The sequence below is a fragment of the Hemibagrus wyckioides genome, linkage group LG26, assembly GCF_019097595.1.
Source record: "Hemibagrus wyckioides isolate EC202008001 linkage group LG26, SWU_Hwy_1.0, whole genome shotgun sequence".
Lineage (NCBI taxonomy): Eukaryota > Metazoa > Chordata > Actinopteri > Siluriformes > Bagridae > Hemibagrus > Hemibagrus wyckioides.
In genome coordinates this window covers 20,110,344-20,128,541 of record NC_080735.1, presented here as the reverse complement: position 1 = coordinate 20,128,541, position 18,198 = coordinate 20,110,344, and the positions used below count along the sequence as shown (strand labels likewise).

Sequence of the window (18,198 nt, the reverse complement as noted above, 5' to 3'; positions counted from 1 at the left end):
GGCGGTGCTAGAGGTCAGTAAGCACACGGAGAGAGAGAGAAGGCTACATAATACTGTAGTGCTAATTTGTATAATCCAGAATATTGCATCAGCAAAGTTTACAATGATGTGACAGGAAAAAGCTCATGATTTCAGACAAAACAGATTTTTAGTCAATACTGAATAAATGTATGATAAAATGAAAGTTTCTGTTTGCGTAAGCAGAACTTATATTAAAGGTGTGTAAAGCAGTTCTTTCCATGTGACTGAGAGAAATGAACTCAACAGCTCCTCCTTCAGGGAAATAGCAGAAGACAGTTATAGACAGTCACAGCAGGAGACAGTTATAGAACCACTATGGCTTTAATGGTCTGTAAACACTGAAATAGAGTACACAGACATGATGAGGTAAAATAATATTTATTATACACACTTCAAATAAATGGCCTCATTTGAAGACAAACAGCAACTTAATGCCCCGGTGTGAACATGATAAACACTATATACTTCTATATTTCACTGAATTGTAATGTTTGGAGAGGTTGGTGATTAAGCGTATCAAGGATGTCATACCACCCGCATACAGAGCAAACAGATCAACAGAGGATGCAGTGGCTATTGTGCTCCATTCCATTTTAGAACATCTGGAACACAAAAATACATATGCTAGGCTTCTCTTTGTTGATTTTAATTCAGCATTTAATACCATCCTGCCAAACAAGCTCCAAACTAAGCTTTGTAAGCTGGGACTAAGCACTGTATTGTGTAACTGGATTATGGACTTTCTAACGAATTGTGTACAGTGTGTGCGAGTAGACAAATACACATCATTCTCAGTGCGTATTAACACCGGGGTCCCCCAGGGATGTGTACTCTACTTTATACACTCTACACACATGACTGCTGTGCCTCCTGTCCTTCTAACTACATCATAAAATTTGCTGATGACATTACAGTGGTAGGTCTCATCACTAACAACAATGAGTCCTTATACAGAAGGGAGGTGGAACATCTGGCAGCATGGTGCGATACCCACAATCTGGCCCTCAATATTAAGAAGACCAAGGAGATGATTGTGGATTTTCGTAGAGATAAAAAAATATTCTTTTACCACTTATTATTGGCAATGTATCAATGTAACTGTATCAGAGGATCTAACGTGGGGTAATAATATCAACTCTGCCATAGGAAAGGCCCAGCAGCGCTTCTTCTACTTGAGGAAACTGAAAAGAACTAACCTTTCTTGGCAGCTTTTGGTGAACTTTTACCGTTGTGCTATAGAGAGTGTGCTGACATATGACTCTTGGTGTGGTTTTCCAGCTGCACTAAGGAGGAACAGCAGGCACTGCATCGGGTGGTGAAAGCAGCTGGGAAAATCATCGGGACTAGTCTCCCGGAGATTATCACCATCTACACCACACGATGCCTTCGTCGAGTGCACAACATCTTGCGTGATCAGCATTATCCTGCACATCACCTGTTCCAGCTACTGCCCTCGGGTAGAAGGTACAGGTCCATATGCGCTAGAAGCACCAGACTGTCCCACAGCCTTTTTCCAACGGCTGTGAGGCTGCTGAACGAGCAATCACCCCCTCCCTGCCCCCACCTATCATTATATACCACACTTCACTATGACAATAACTGTGAACTGGACTTTGCATTGCTGCAGTACACAAGATAAACACAATTTCTTGGTTCAACCCTTCCCCCCATATTCTATTTTTTTGACATAACCGTTAAGAGTACTGCACTGCTGCACTATGGTTGCATTTATTATATTGTATGCCTAAAAAGAGGATGCTTTAATGATATCTCATTGTTATTTATACTCTGTTATTTATGACAATTACAGTAAAGTGAATTGATTGATTTATTGATTGATTGAATTTTGTGAATAATATTGACAATGAGCAGAAAACACAAAATACTCATATATTAACAGTAAAACAGCAAAACTGGCAAATATAATGTCTAGAAAACTTATTTCTAAAATTCTGATTAAATTACTGATAAACGTGATAAATAGAAAGATGACAAATGATCATAAATATAATATAAAACATGTAAATAACTTCAGATTATTATTATTAAATAGCATGTTGCAGGCAATTGTTGTAACTACTGTCAAATTGGTTGCTTCTAACCGCTAAAGGGAAGAAACTCTATGAAATCTTTATATGGACCTGATATGGAATTTTAATTAAATACCTATGCTTTACAAGAAAGCTATTTGGATTAAAGATTGTCTTGTGCATTTTATTGTCTTTAAACAAGGATGCAAAGTTTATACTGAGTCATCTTTATATATCCAAACTGTGACGTGCAGCTCATAGTTTAATCCTGATTAATTCAGTCTGATTTACACATACAAAATTTTTTAAAAGAACTGTTTGTTTGTGAGATGATTTTGGCACTCGTACCACACATAATGCACTCACCAGCAGATGATTAAGTGTCACTGGTCTGGTGTGAATGCTCTTAAAGCACTGCTGTAATTGTACAGTGTAAAAACCAGTTTAATTTACAAATTAGCCATCAAAGTTTCTAGAGGGTTTTCTGCTGTAATCAAGTAAAAATTGTAATGGGATGGAATTAATAGGTGAAAGTTGTTTATTTCACTCTGCTGTAGATTACAGTGGGATCCTCAACATTGGAAGGCCTACAGAAAGAGAGAAAATCATTACGATTAAGATCCAGAAGATCATTTCCAGCTCTGTTAGACTGGAGGAAACACACCAGCTCCTCTCACCTTTAGTCAGCAGCGGTGCATTTCAATCTAACACTAGTGTAATGAACCTCCACGTCCTCAGAGGCAGAAGCTTTCACAGCAGAACTCTCGAAGGTCCCGGGATCAACTGCCCTCTGGTATACAACACTGGCATACAGAACTTCATCCTGATGGGCTGAGGCTGAATCAGATACAGTGTTGTTTGGATTTGTCACTGCCACGGTGGAATAAAGATTATCCTGTGGGAGAACATGACATCCAGAGGTGGGTCGATAGTTGGTTCATGAATGGTGTGGAAGCTAAAATTCATTGGCCAACAAAGAGTGATGTAATGAGGTCATGTGATATTTTTATTTGATTTTATTTCATTTAAAGTGATTTAATATTTTATAAAATGTTTTGTGTTAAAATACTTTAAATATCAAGTCAAAGTCAAAGAAGCTTTATTGTCACTTCAACCATATCTAGCTGATGCAGTACACAGTGAAATGAACCAATGTTCCTCCTAGACCAGAGGTGCTGCACAGAACAAAAACAAGGTACAGGTGATGCAGACAGACATAGAGCTAAACATAGAGATAAAGCTGAACTATACTTAAGGTGCAGAATCCTGAATCTCAGACTACATGGAAATCTGTAAACCAAGCCTCTTCTCCAAAGTCTGTTCTGATATAAACCCATATAAACATACAATCATGTTTCATTTCAACAGGATTCTTCTTTTGACACAAATGTCTTAATATTGCTCAGTTTGCATAATTTAGTGGAAAATAAACTGGACGTTTGGAATAAACATTTAATTTGAAAATATTTCTGGAGCTGGAATTCCTGTATGCTGAAATGTAAGCTTGTTTGGGTGAACAAAGCAGGCATCACTTTATGTTCTTTTTCACTCATTGGAGTGAGGAAATAAATTGTTTATAAAGCAATGGGTGTCCTGATCCCTTTAACACGCTTGCTTCTTGCCCTCCTTCAGCCATTATCTTCTAAACGCATTTAAAAGTGAGCGGTTTTCATGCGATTCAGTCTCCTGCAGTGTATCGCGAGACTCGCGATCTCATTATAAGTAACAAAATATAAAGATTGTGAGTCTACTGTGCTTATAGCTGCTATAATGTAAAAGAGAACAGGAACTGGCTTGTGTCATGGATGTTCTGCAACATTAACTATAATGTTACTGCTAATAATAATTCCGTATAAATCCTACAAACACTCAATACTTGTTCTTGAGCTTTTTCTCTGAGAGTATCCCAGCTCTCAGGACACACAGTGGAACCTCGGCATAACAATTACGAAACGGCTTTCATTGACTGAAAAAAGTTTTGAAAGGCTCTTGGACGTGTGCGCAACTAAGCCGACAATCATTCCGATTTATTCATATGCTGGAAATGCTTTGTATGCCGATGCAAATTTCTTGCAAAATTTCAATTCTTAAGGCGAACGTTTGTGAGGGTAGGCATTCGTATGTCGGGGTACCACTGTACCAAATGGTGAAGGCATAAGTTTATAGTCACTGGCAAATCACTGTTGTTTAAGAGTAATAAAACACTTAGGAGCATGCTGTTACAGGAAAAGAATCTCTATTGGGGTGGTAAGAGTAACTCACCACCCTGTTGTTGATTATTTTGCTATAATAAAAACACACTGAAGTGTTTAAAAAAGTCTTTAAAGGATATTCAAATACACTTAACAACAATTATTTATTTACCTGTCTTAAACTTTGGTCTGGTGTCGAACCAGCTCTTTTCTTTTTCCTGTTGAAACAAAAAGCAACAAGAGTAAATAAAATATAATAAATCCATTATTCCTGTCACAGTGAACACTAAAATTACACTCTCACTAAACATACAAAAGTCTTGACCCTCACACCAACTTGGGGGTCTTCCCCAAACTGTTACCACAAACATGGAAGCATACATTTGTATAGAACGTCACTGTGTGCTGTAACATTACAATTTATTTCAATGGATCTAAGAGGCTTAAATCTCTTCATTCATGACAATAGCCCTGTGCACAAAGCAGCTCCATGAAGTTATGGTGTGTTAAGTTTGAAGTGGATGAACTCGAGTGTCCTTCACCCCATCATCAGTGTCTGCACTCACTAATGCTCTTGTAGCTGAATGAACACAAGTCCACACAGCAACAATCCAAAGTCTAGTAGAAGGTCTTCACAGAAGAGTGGAGCTTATTAAAATAGTAAATTGTGTTGAGCTACACAAACGTTTGGCAAAGTATCCGAAAATTTCAGATAATAACAGGAATGTTTACTGAAAAAATATTAAAACACATCTGTACAACAAAAAATGTATTTCTCCATTTTTTAATATTAAGATGAAAAAAAATCTGTATTTTCTTACCTTATACACCAGAAGGTGACAGTCAGACAAATACACACAAACAGAACAACACCAAGACCTGCATATACACCTACGCTCTGGGACCCTGTGTGGACGATGAATCACTGTTAAATATTTATCAGTTTCATTCTGATTTATAGATTTATATCATCACCCTCACCATTAAAAGTGATGGACACTGCAGCTGATCTCTCAGAGCCGTGTTTATTCTGAGCCTCGCAGTAGTACTGTCCACTCTGTCCAGCTCTGTAACTCTGTCCAGATCCTACAGGTGATGATTCTTTCTCCATATACCAGGTGTAGTTCTGTACAGGTGGGTTAGCATCACTGCTGCAGGTCAGAGTCACTGAACTGCCCTCCACTCTCTCACCAGAGGAGTTGATGGACACTGAGACATTCTTAGGAGGATCTGAAATGAATAGGATGGTACCATTTTAAAGTAAATCTGTGACAGTTTTATCTGTTTTTGGCTGTGAGGAGATCTTCAGCTTTAACTTACACAGAACATTCAGAGTCACACTGCTGGATTCCTGATGTCCGATTTCATTACTGCACCTGCACTTGTACTCTCCAGTGTCCATGGAGCTGATCTTGGAGATGGTGTAGGTCTTTCCATTTCCTACTGATGTCGTACCTTTAAACCATTCATAGGTCTTCACAGGTGGGTTAGCATCACTGCTGCAGGTCAGAGTCACTGAACTGCCCTCCACTATCTCACCAGAGGGACTGATGGACACTGAGACATTCTTTGGACGATCTAGAGAGTTTCATGATAAAAGTGAGGAAAGCAGTTCATGGTCATAATTAATGCTTTTTTACTGTTAGTCATCAAGACTTGAAGCCAGTGTTTAACCATTTTTAGCATTTATTGCAACTTTTTTTATTATTATATTTGGTTCTGTATTTTATCTGAATCTGTCTTATTGTGATAATTCAGGGACACTTTGCTGTAAATGCTTGTATTTCTTTCTTTTGTGGTCAAATTAGGATTGTAGAGCTCCACTTTCATAAACCCAAAAACAAATAAACTCTGTTCTAATTGCCAGTATATTTCAGTAATTAACATGAATATGAAATGTTTTATAATAATAAAATTAACTAAAAAAACAATAATAAAACATAATAGAACAATTTCATTGCAAGTATTAATACTGACAACAAATTGAGTGAAAAGTAGAATCTTTGGTGTATTTGGTTCTTCCTCTTTTTGCTTTAATGACAGTTTGCTCTCGAGCTGGCATGGACTCCACAGGTTTGTATAAAACAGTATGATAACATTTCGGATCAAATCCATGGGAGTATCATCTGATCACAAACTTCAGAAGAAGATATTACAAAAAAAAAAATCTGACCATTTGTACATATGAGTTATCGTGGCCATTATCACTAATCTAAGTAAATTTATAATAGGGACCAAGAAATAGTGCAGATTCTTGATTAACCATATATTGAAGATATTAAACATTTCCTTTGTTTCTTAAGTTCTAAACTCTTCTGGTTATTTTGGGGGTTTTTTTTCCAAACAAAAATAAAAAAAAATAGATTTTGGGAAAAATCCCAGATGTGGTTTCAGACTTTTGGTCCACAGTGTATTAAAAAAAAAAAAAAAAGGAATAGAAATAACAATGATCACAAATAACAAATACATTTATTGGAATTACATAACAAACATTTCTAAAATGTAAATTAAATTAATAAATTAAATGTAATTTTTTTTTAGAAATGTATGTGTTTACATTTTTACACTTTATATTATTTTCCTTTATTAACTATCAAGTTATAAAGTATATAAGAAGAAGGTAAATAAAGCTCACATCTGACTCTGAGGGTTTGAGCAGGAGAGTGATGTTCATATCCTCTTACAGCACAGCTATAACTGCCTGCATCCTCACTGCTGACTGACTGCAGACGGACTTCATTTCTCTTGCTGGTCTTTGTGGTTAAATGATGGCTGTTTTTGTACCAGATGAATGTTGGATCAGTCAGATTGCAGGTGGTTTTACAGGTCAGAACGGCTGATTGTCCCTCTGTCACTTCTGCAGGAGCGATCTGAACATCAAGATCTTAAACAACAAGAGAAATCAGTAAAACTGTCCTAAAGTCAATGCTCTGCTTTCTCCAAATGTTTTTCTATCTAATGAGATTCTTTTCAATATCATTTTCCTACTCAATTCTGGAAACTAGTCACTTTTACCAACCCCTTATTGCCCAGAACAATGAGAGAAAACAATTTTTCTTTGACAGAAAAAGCAGCATGAATGTTCCAGAGACTCTCAATAATCAGGTACAAACTTCTGAAACCTCTTTTATTAAGAACATGAAATAGAATAGTTAGAGATCTTCATTAATCTGGTAGAAAACTGTTCATTGCATAAGAAAACATTTCAAACCAAGTGAAATTTATTTTAAAGAATGATACCACAGGCCAACTTTTTAAACAAAATGGTTCTGAAAAACATTTTTGTTTATAATAGATATACTCTTCAAAATTCAAAATAAAATTTGAGTAGACACTTACAGTTGCTGAAGGTAACTGACTACATACATCAACTAGCTTTGGATCTTAAAAAATAAAATTTATAAAATTTACTGGCAGAAACCGAAAGCAGGAAAATTGTGAGTAAAGTAAAATAAAATAAATATACAGGTTAGAAACAGGAGCAAAGATTGTGTCAGATATCACTGATGCAGATACAGCTTAAATGATCAATGATGGGGACAGAGGGAAAATAATGTAATAAAAAATAATAACCAAAGAACCATTTATCAACCTTAACCAACAGAAAGCTAGGGTGAAATGTGGAAAGAAAAACACATGCGAAGAAAGAGAGCAGTAAGGAATCTATAAATCTCACAAAAGGCTGGGGATGTTTTCCTACAGTGGGGTTAGTGAGCTTGTGTTCTCTGATGGTTTCATGAACTCAGAAGTGTACAGATGATTTCTGGATTTCAGAGAAGAAATTATTCACGTGACAGAAGTGAAAAAAAAAAACAGCAGCCTTTTGATGGAACTCATCACAGAGTCCAGACCTAAACTCTATCAAGAATCCCTGGACGTAATGAATAATAAAAGACTGACAATGCTCCAGTGTGAATGAACTGAAAGGTTTGTTGGTTGAAAAGGAATAGAAATGTTGTGCACAACAAAGAAAATTTGTGAGCTGAGGGAAGTGAGCTGTAAGGAGCTGTAAGCTGAATTCTGTGGCAGGGTTAGAAAAGGGAGAGTCATGTGTGTGTGTGTGTGTGTGTGTGTGTGTAGAGGCATAATTTGTGCAATGAAAAGCGAGTTGTAAAAGATAAAGAAAGGTTCAGGTGTGATCTGCCTCCAAGCCTGCCACCAGTTTCCTCTTCCCTCGAACCCTCCAAACACGCTACACTGTGATCTGTAATGAAGACACTACTGAGTGTCCACTTACTTTCTGTATAATAATTATGTAGATTTTTAATCGTAAGTATCTATTTTTAGGAAGGGTTTTGGTTGAATTGTGGCATCTTTCTTTAAAATAAATGTCATTTGCTTTGACATGTCATTTTATAATGAAGTGAAAATTGAAAAGAAAGTGAAACTGTAAAAAATTTATGAGACTGTAAGTGTGGAATAAGGGTTCAAATACTTTTTAGGGTAATTATATGTAGAAAATAAGATGATGTTATTTACCTGTAACAGTGAGTGTAACTCCAGGATAACCCATGTATTTGTTTTTCTCTGTGTTTGTTCTGATTCTGAAGTAGTACATGTGTTCATCTGTTTTGTTCACATCACTCAGTCTGAGGGAGAAGTGATTCTGTCCATCTGTTAAATACTGCACTCTACCTGAGTAACCTGGTTCATTACACAGATCAGTCGGCTCTTTACCCTTAACTGTGTTTATGAACCAAAACCTGTCTTTCACTGTAAGACGTGTTGGGTGTGTGTAAGTGACGTTCATAATCACTGTAGATCCTTTTAAAGCACAGAGATTTCTTTGGCTGTATTTCACACTCCATTCAGTCCCCAGAGCTGCTGAAACATGATAGATGAAAGAGGTGATTAGAGGTCATTATCCTGAACCCCATCAAACACTCAGTTAGCTCACAGCTTCACTTTTCTCCTCTGGAACTCCAGGTTGGAGAAATAAAAACTATTCTTCACCACTGGAAGAAAACTGTGTGCAGGATTTGGGGTGTGTTCAGAATTCAGGACTCGTCATGTGGAATTAATAATCAAACTGTGAATCTGCATTATGATCCACTATTCACACTTTCAGTGTTAAGTGTTTTATACTTTAATTCCAGTGTCACTGACAGACACCTTTTTAACTACAATATTTCATCCTCAGGTTTAGGCAAATAAATAATGTTTTTGTCTATTTTAATTTAAATTGTATAAATGTTTAAAGTTTATACACATTAATTTATTCTGGGTTCTTAAATTGATCTTAAGCTAATTTGTCTTGTGTGCACTATGTAAATTTAATATAGAATTTAATATAGAAGTGTCTTTTTAAAATATTACTGTCCACTGATTAGATTAGATTAGATTAGATTAGATTAGATTAGATTAGATTAGATTAGATTGGATTGGATTAGAAATCTTTCAGACACCACAGCTGCTAGTGACACACTGATATAAAACTACAGATTTATACATTTGTAGATAAAAAGTCTCAACAAATATTGGTGATTAAATCTGTATTTACTGTCTCCAGTGTGTGTGACTGTGATAATGTAAATGTAAGATTCACCTGTGATCATGAGGAGAAAGATCAGACAAAGCAGAGAAGATGTTTTTAGGGACATCATTCTTCTATAAAGATTCTACATGTAACTAAAAACATAAAATAAAATTACACCAAGTAACAAAACCAGCATACAAGATACTAAACAGTTACACTGAACTTTCTTTAGACTAAATGATACATAACTATGTGAGAGATGTTTATTTATGGAAGGAGTCTCCAGTGTCAGGGCTTTGTAACAGTCAGAGGTGAAGCTGTAAATTTCCTGACATCTTCAGGACAGAGGAGTTTATACTACATCGTTTCTCAGTAACATGACAAGCTGCTGTTTCTGTTGTCTTTTGATTTCATAAGAGAGAAAAAAGGGATGCTGGTGAAGGAATGACTGTTTATAGCTGCTCTAAATGTAAACAAGTTTTATGGAGTTTTGTTTTATGGGCATTTGACAACATTGATTATAACTATAAACAGATGAAAAAGGTTAAAAGAATAAAAAAACAGATGGTGAAGTGCAGATGTGGGAAAATAATCATTAAGGTGGAGACAGTAATTTTGCTTCATCACAACACTTCATCACTCTGGAGTTTACACCACCAGGGGTTTCATTTCCAATAAAATATTCATACTATATTCCTCCAATATTAGGAGCATTCTTTAAGCATTTAGCAACATTTTAATAAATCACAATACTGGAACATTCACAAGCTACAAATCAAAATCAGTGCATGAATTCACTGATACCAGCTCCGTTCAAAGCAGCTAATGCAGGATTAAAATACGCTTAATTGTCATGCACTAATTGCATATTAATTGAATTAGCAGAATCTGATGTTTGAAGTTAAAATTTTCCAAACACTGAAGTTAAATGTAATAAATTTAAATGGAATGAACAAAAAGTTGTGCACATTTTACAAGCCAGGGCTCTTTAAAAAAGCCTCACTTTAAAACTTACTTTAACTAAACTTTAAAGCTCATGTGCGTTTCTATGTACAGAAAGTGATTCATTCCTGTGCACAAGGATGTTTGTATATTTAGAACTACTGCTGAGCTGAAACCCCTAGTGGTAGGAAAGTGTAATGACAGTAAACTGAATTTTTCAAACTAGATTTAGATGCAGAGCTGCACAGCTTGTAGGGGGCGTGTCACTCTGTGTGAATCTACTTCACTGGGCTTGTTACAGTTAGCCCACAGTGTTACTTCATACTGTTCTGTATGTTTATCTTCTTATAACTGCTGGTGGAGCGTTTTTACCTGATTAAAAAAAAACAAATAATTTTTCTCTTTAAAATCCTTTTCGCCACAAATAAGACAATGTGGATGCCAAAAAAACAAAAAGAGCCTCACAATAATATTTTAATATTATCTATCTATGAAAATCAAGATGGCTCAGCACCGCTGACATTAACCACGCCCACATTGCCTGGAGCAGGAGAGGGTACCTCGGTGTAAAACATCCTGCATCATCCCAGTCCCAAAGAAACCATGCCCTGGAGAGCTGAATGACTTCAGGCCAGTCGCCCTGACGTCTCACATAATGAAGACCATGGAGCGGGTGCTGCTACACCACATTAGGCCACAGTTGGAGAAGGTGGGAGTGGAGGATACCATTACCTACATGCTTCACAGATCCCTCTCTCACCTGGACAGCTGCAGTGGGGCTGTGAGAATAACATTTTTGGACTTCTCCAGTGCATTCAACACCATCCAGCCGCTGCTCCTCAGAGATAAACTAACAGAGATGGGAGTAAGCTCACGCCTGGTGGCATGGATCACAGACTACCTGACAGGCAGACCTCAGTATGTGAGACTGGGGGATTGCAGGTCTGACACTTTGGTCAGCAGTATGGGAGCGCCACAAGGGACTGTGCTCTCTCCGGTCCTGTTCACCATCTACACCTCAGACTTTCAGTATAACTCAGAGTTCTGCCACATGCAAAAGTTCACGGACAACACTGCTATTGTTGGCTGTATCAGGAAGGGACAGGAGGAGGAGTACAGAAAACTGATACAGGACTTCGTTGCATGGTGTGACGTTAACCATCTGCACCTAAACTCCACAAAGACAAGGGAGATGGTGGTGGACTTCAGGAGGCCCAGGCCTCAACCTGAGCCTGTGACTGAATGGTGAATGTGTGGAGGTTGTCAAAACCAACAAATACATTGGAGTTCAGCTGAATGATAAAATGGACCGGACTGCCAACACAGACGCTCTGTATAGGAAAGGACAGAGCTGTACTTCCTAAGAAGGCTGGCTTCCTTTATCATCTGCAAGAAGCTGCTGCAGATGTTCTATCAGTGCCCTCTTCTATGTGGCAGTGTGCTGGGGAGGCAGCATAAAGAAGAAGGACACCTCACGTCTGGACAAGCTGGTGAGGAAGGCTGGCTCGATTGTGGGCTCAGAACTGGACAGCCTGACATCAGTGGCAGAGAGGAGGGTGCTGAGCAGGCTCCTGTCCATCATGGACAATCCATTTCATCCACTGTACAGCAACATCTCCAGACAGAGAAGCAGCTTCAGTGCTGACACTACTCTCTGTCCTGAAAAGTCAGTGCTGACACTACTCTCTGTCCTGAAAAGTCAGTGCTGACACTACTCTCTGTCCTGAAAAGTCAGTGCTGACACTACTCTCTGTCCTGAAAAGTCAGTGCTGACACTACTCTCTGTCCTGAAAAGTCAGTGCTGACACTACTCTCTGTCCTGGACTGTACAATAAACTACACACAATACACTCTGGTTTGCACAGGACTCATAAACACACAGTTTTTGCACATGAACAGTTTTTGCATATCACCTCACTACATCTGTACATTTAAACACTTGTGTTTTTGCACATTAGTTATATTGTATTTGTCTAATTCTCTACAATTATTCCTCAAATCTCTATATTTAGTATTGTTTGCTATATTTTGTTAAATGGTGTAATATTTTGTTATTTGTTATATTGTGTAATATTTTGTTATTTGTTATATATTTTGTTATATTTTTGTACCCTTAATTCCGGGTATTTTAGTATTTTTTGTTATATTCCTTCTTATTTTATTTATTACCTGTGTTTGTGGATACTGCTGGAAGCCTTTTACAAAAGTGTCAAATAAACCAATTTTTTTCTCTACTGTGTGCAACATTTTCGACCTTTTGACATGCTCCACAATTAGCAGTACCTTTAGATTGTGACTGTGCTATTGAAGTGGAAGTTGTTTACCGTATATGGAGATGTGTAAATGAATGTGGTTGTGCAGAAGCAGAGCAGCTTAGAATGTGTTGCTTTTATCAACGTCTACTGCACACTGTGTAGGTGAGCATGTGCATGTGTGATATCGGTTTCTATATTTATACTTCTGCTTTTCTTTGTTCATTATTGCTTATATAATTTAATTTATATAATGTAATCCACAAGGATTTGTGAGCAAAAAGTGTCCAAAAAGCCACATTTCAAAAATCTACCAGAAATTGTAAACCATCCTGCTACTTTTGGGATTCACATTTCAACATCCTACGATTGGGGACACAGTAATTCTAATCTCTGACACACTTTAGAACACATAATAGAAAAATCGGGTCTCTTCCCTTTTCTTAACATACCTGATTCAACAATATAAACAACGCAGATGTGACTGTGTTAATGCAGGAAAATAATAAATTGTATGAGACAAGGTTTCTCCTGGGCCTGGACTCAGAGACAGGGACAAAATATCTCAATATAATATCATAATACCTGAAGACACATGATGACACAAGATACATGATATATGTAACAATATTAAGTGTTTTACAACAAACTGTCAGCAAAATAGCAAAAGCACCCACATCCTGTGTGTAATCATGCTAGCTGGATCCAGTGATGCATCTTTGCTGAATTTTGTTTCATTAACTGCTGATGTTTTTATATTGTTTATTTACTACCACTGCCAAATTAATGCTAAAAAATGGTTTACAACACAATGGCTCTATAAAATCTAGAACAATTTTCAAATGTTATTAAAGAGAGCAGGATGTGCCAGCGTGAGAATAAACACTGTGTATGCACTGTGTACAGAGTGCGTTTACCACCTCAGTCGTCATGTGTGAACAGATGCACCCACTGATTCAGCAACACACAATACGTTTCAAACTATTTGTTTAACTGTAAAACAGGAGCTAAAACACACTGCAGGATAAAAATGCATAGTTATAATTTATATGATATTCTATAACAGTAGCTCTGGCAATAGTAGTAGCAGAGTGATATAGTGTATTTCATTATTTTTACTTACATTCTAGTGTATGAGTGTATGAGTATGTTGCAGCAGACGTTTTTATTTATAATAACTGTCATCTGATTACAGAACTTACACACAAAGAAAATATTTAAATATTGACACGAGTTCTCCACATACAAAGCAACATAATATGTTTTATATGTTTACTTGGAGTGAGACAAAATAAAGCAATGAGAAACTTTTGGCTAATTAAGGTAGCTGATTAGCACTGCTAATCAGAAAAAGTTGTTAATTATTAGCAAAATTAGTAAAGTAAATTACTTTTACGCTCTTTGTACACAGGAAATGAAGACATTGGATTAGTCAATTTAGTAAAATAATAAGCATTAAGCAAAAAATTAAAAAAAAAATTTCTTACTGTTCTTAAACAACCCTCTTGTCCAACAAGCGAACAGCCAACTGAGACTGTGGTTAAGATACACTGCTAAAGTCATATGTAGCACATCATTTCATTTCCTGTGTGGCAGGAGGCTCAATGGCCTCTGTGGTTATTGCTTGGTGTTTTAGCCAATCAGCAGCACTCTCTAGTGCTATTTTTTTTATAAAAAAAAAACACTGGAAACATACATGCAACCTGGGATACGTCACTTTTAGTAGACCACAGCATTGTTAACATGTTATTATCGTTGTAGGAACTGGATGTGGTAACCTGGGGCAGTAAGGTGAATGCAATGCTTGTTTCGTAGATGTAAGTTTTTTTTATTCTGCAGAGACTGTGATTACTAAGTGTGCTTTAGCTTTCAACAGCTATGTCCTATCTTAACCTTCGTTTGCAGGGTCATTACCATCATTTTATGAATCGGACGTGGACATCAGTGCAGGTAGAGGATATATGCAGTTAATTTGTTGTAGTCATAAGTCATGTGTTTCTGAAGCACTGGCCTATATTTTAGAACTTGACAGATTCCTTTTTTTAGTTGTGAGAGCCTGATGCAGCTGCTGGACTGGTGCTTTCCTGCTTTAATTTGCTATGAAAAGCTGCTGCATTATTGTTCCTTTATAACACATTCCGCGATTGGTATGTAAGTTTTAATATGTCTGTATATTTGGGATTGGAGGTCCAATTTAACGAGGTAACACTAATAGAGTTTAATTTTTTATAGGTTCCTTGTGCAGGTGTAATATCCTGATCCACTATACCCTCTCCAGAATGCCAGAGGAAGCCTTTGCCTGAATATTAAGCCACTTCCGGGTTGCACGGATATTTAAGCATTGTGCATGCTGCCTTTCTTTGTGAATTATTGTTTACGTGTTTTACGTACCAAGCCGTTTGTTTTCTGTATTACTTATTGTGTATGACCCTGATTATTTCTTCCATGTTGTTGATTCTCACTTTGCCCTTTCTTGGATAAGTTTATCTGATTGTTAGTCTTTGTCTGTTCTTTGACACTGCTTTCAGATTACTGTTTGGATTCTGTTTACTTTGGATTATTTGTCTCTCATTAAAGTCTGCTTATGGATCTTCCACTTCAGGGCAATCATTACAGAATACTTTGCAACGGATCCAGAGGACATTTCTCGGCTCCAGGCAATCGTTAGGCAACAAAGGGAAATGCTGCTGGCCTACCACGAGCAGATCAGTGCACTGCATACAACTAACACTCGCGACCCGCATCTCCTTAGAATAACGCCAGTGACTTCACCAGCTGTTCACCAGTGTGCTGCCTGTCCAGAGAAACACTCATATCAAGGCTCTAAGGTGAGCTGGTGTTTGTGTAGTGTAACTGTTCCTATAATCTTGCACCTTGCTCATGATATCCACTGCACTGTAGCCTTAGCTGACTCCATAGCTGTTGTCAATCTTACTGATCAAAAACTCGTGGAAGAGAACTCCCTACATCACCTTGCACCACTCCGAATCACAGTAGTCAAAAACTGACCCATCAGAGAGGGCTACATCACTTGTCATAACATCCCTATGACCATGCAAGTGGGACTCTTCCACACAGGGAAACTCTCCTTTTATGTCAACTCCTCACAAGTCAACCCAGTTATCTTAGGTTTGCCATGGCTATAGGTATAAAATCAAAAGTTCTCTTGGCAGGACAAAGAACTGACTCAGTAGTCCCATATTGCTTGAATAACTGCCTCAGTGTTCACACCACCCGTCCATGCTTAACCACTTCTGTGAAGAGCCCAGCCTGCAACAAGCCTGCACTCATTCCTGGGGACTCTCAGAGAAGTGTGGCAAAGAACGAGCCACTGTACCTCCCCCTCACCGACCATGGGACTGTTCCATTGACCTCCTGCCTAATGCTATGCCCCCAAATGCCAGATGTATCCACTGCCTAACCATGAAAGCCAGGCTATAGAAGAATACACTGATGAGGCCTTGGTGGCGGGCTACATCCATCCTTCCACATCCCCTCCTGCTGTAGAAAAGAAAGATGGCAGACTCCGGCCGTGCATTAACTACAGGGGCCTGAACCCCTCCATCACAGTACAGTACAATACCAATTTCCTCTTCCATTAGTGCCCACAGCTGTCAAACAGTTCCAGAAGGCATGGGTATTTACAAAACTTGATCTTAGGAGTGCATATAACCTGATCAGAATCAAAGAAGGACATGAACGGAAAACCACCTTCCATACCTTCAGGTGAAATTACAAATACGTTTTTATGACGTATTGGCTCACCAATGCACCAGCATTGTTTCAAGCCTTCATCAATGAAATGTTCAAGGTTCTTATGAACCACTATATTTCTATACTGCTTATATTGATGATATCCTTATCAACTCTACAAACCTCAATGATCATGTTTACCACATACACAGTACTCACCTGGCTGCTACAACATCATCTCTACATAAAAGCAAAGAAATGTGAATTCCACAGAACCAGCATCACGTTCTTAGGATACGTTATTTACCAGGGTGGTGTAGAAATGGACTTGAGTAAAGTTCAAGCCATTTTTACTGCTGTCCATTAAGGAAGTCATGGAGGAATGGCAACACTGGCTTGGTGGGACAAAACATCCATTTCAAGTAATAACTGATCACAAAAACCTCTAATACATAAAGAGAGCCAAGAAACTCAATCCCCATCACGATAGGTGGGCATAATTCTTTACCTGCTTTCAGTTTGCCGTGAAATACCGACATAGAATTAAAAGTGGTAAAGCTGATGCCCTCTCACATCGTCACAACCCCATCCATCAGCCCATGAACCCCGAACCCATCCTACCTCCTTCAATCCCTGCACCCACCTGATGGGACATAATGGAGGAAATCCGAAGTGCCCAAGACTCAGAACCCTCATCTCCAGAATGTCCAGCGCCGCCAACTGTATGTCCCCACCAACTTTTGGCCCTGTATTATTCATTGGGTTCACACCTCATGAGGGTCAGGCCACCCAGGAATACAAAGAACCAAGTCCATTCTTCAAAACACCTTCTGGTGGCCCTCTCTACCTCAAGATGTGGAAAATTATGCAAAATTAATAATAGCAAAATTAGTAAAATAAATTACTTTGACCCTCTTTGTCCACAGGAAATTAAGACATTGGATTAGTCAATTTAGTAAAATAATAAACATAAAAATAAATAAACATTTTCTTACTGTTCTTACTCACCCCTCTTGTCCAACAAGCAAACAGCCAACTGAGACTCTGGTTAAGATGCGCTGCTGATGTCATATGTAGCACATCATTTCATTTCCTGTGTGGCAGGAGGCTCAATGGCCTCTGTGGCTATTGCTTGGTGTTTTAGCCAATCAGCAGCACTCTCTAGCTTATAAAAAAACTGGAAGCATACATGCAACCTGGGATACGTCACTTTTAGTAGACCACAGCATTGTTAACATGTTATTATCGTTGTAGGAACTGGATGTGGTCACCTGGGGCAGTAAGGTGAATGCAATGCTTGTTTCATAGATGTATGTTTTTTTTATTCTGCAGAGACTGTGATTATTAAGTGTGCTTTAGCTTTCAACTGCTATGTCCTATCTTAACCTTCGTTTGCAGGGTCATTACCATCATTTTATGAATCGGACGTGGACATCAGTGCAGGTAGAGGATATATGCAGTTAATTTGTTGTAGTCATAAGTCATGTGTTTCCGAAGCACTGGCCTATATTTTAGAACTTGACAGATTCCTTTTTTTAGTTGTGAGAGCCTGATGCAGCTGCTGGACTGGGGCTTTCCTGCTTTAATTTGCT

General features: G+C 37.9%; 1 protein-coding gene across 3 annotated transcripts in view; it reads right to left on the bottom strand.

Moving 5' to 3' along the window:
• Positions 1-432: 432 nt before the first annotated feature.
• Positions 433-18,198, bottom strand: part of LOC131346907 (B-cell receptor CD22-like) — a 36,798-nt gene continuing 19,032 nt past the window's right edge. For 2 of the 3 annotated variants that reach the window (XM_058380691.1, XM_058380692.1), the window contains exons 4-10: positions 6,879-7,127; positions 5,564-5,821; positions 5,225-5,473; positions 5,065-5,149; positions 4,416-4,461; positions 2,729-2,946; positions 438-2,638 (exon numbers count right to left, since the gene is read on the bottom strand). In XM_058380691.1, coding sequence (XP_058236674.1) covers positions 2,731-2,946; positions 4,416-4,461; positions 5,065-5,149; positions 5,225-5,473; positions 5,564-5,821; positions 6,879-7,127 — 1,103 coding nt within the window. In that variant the 3' untranslated portion in view covers positions 438-2,638; positions 2,729-2,730. Of the gene's footprint in view, positions 2,639-2,728; positions 2,947-4,415; positions 4,462-5,064; positions 5,150-5,224; positions 5,474-5,563; positions 5,822-6,878; positions 7,128-8,722; positions 9,068-9,788; positions 9,872-18,198 lie in introns of all 3 variants that reach the window. The other variant, XM_058380690.1, reaches the window with a different exon arrangement.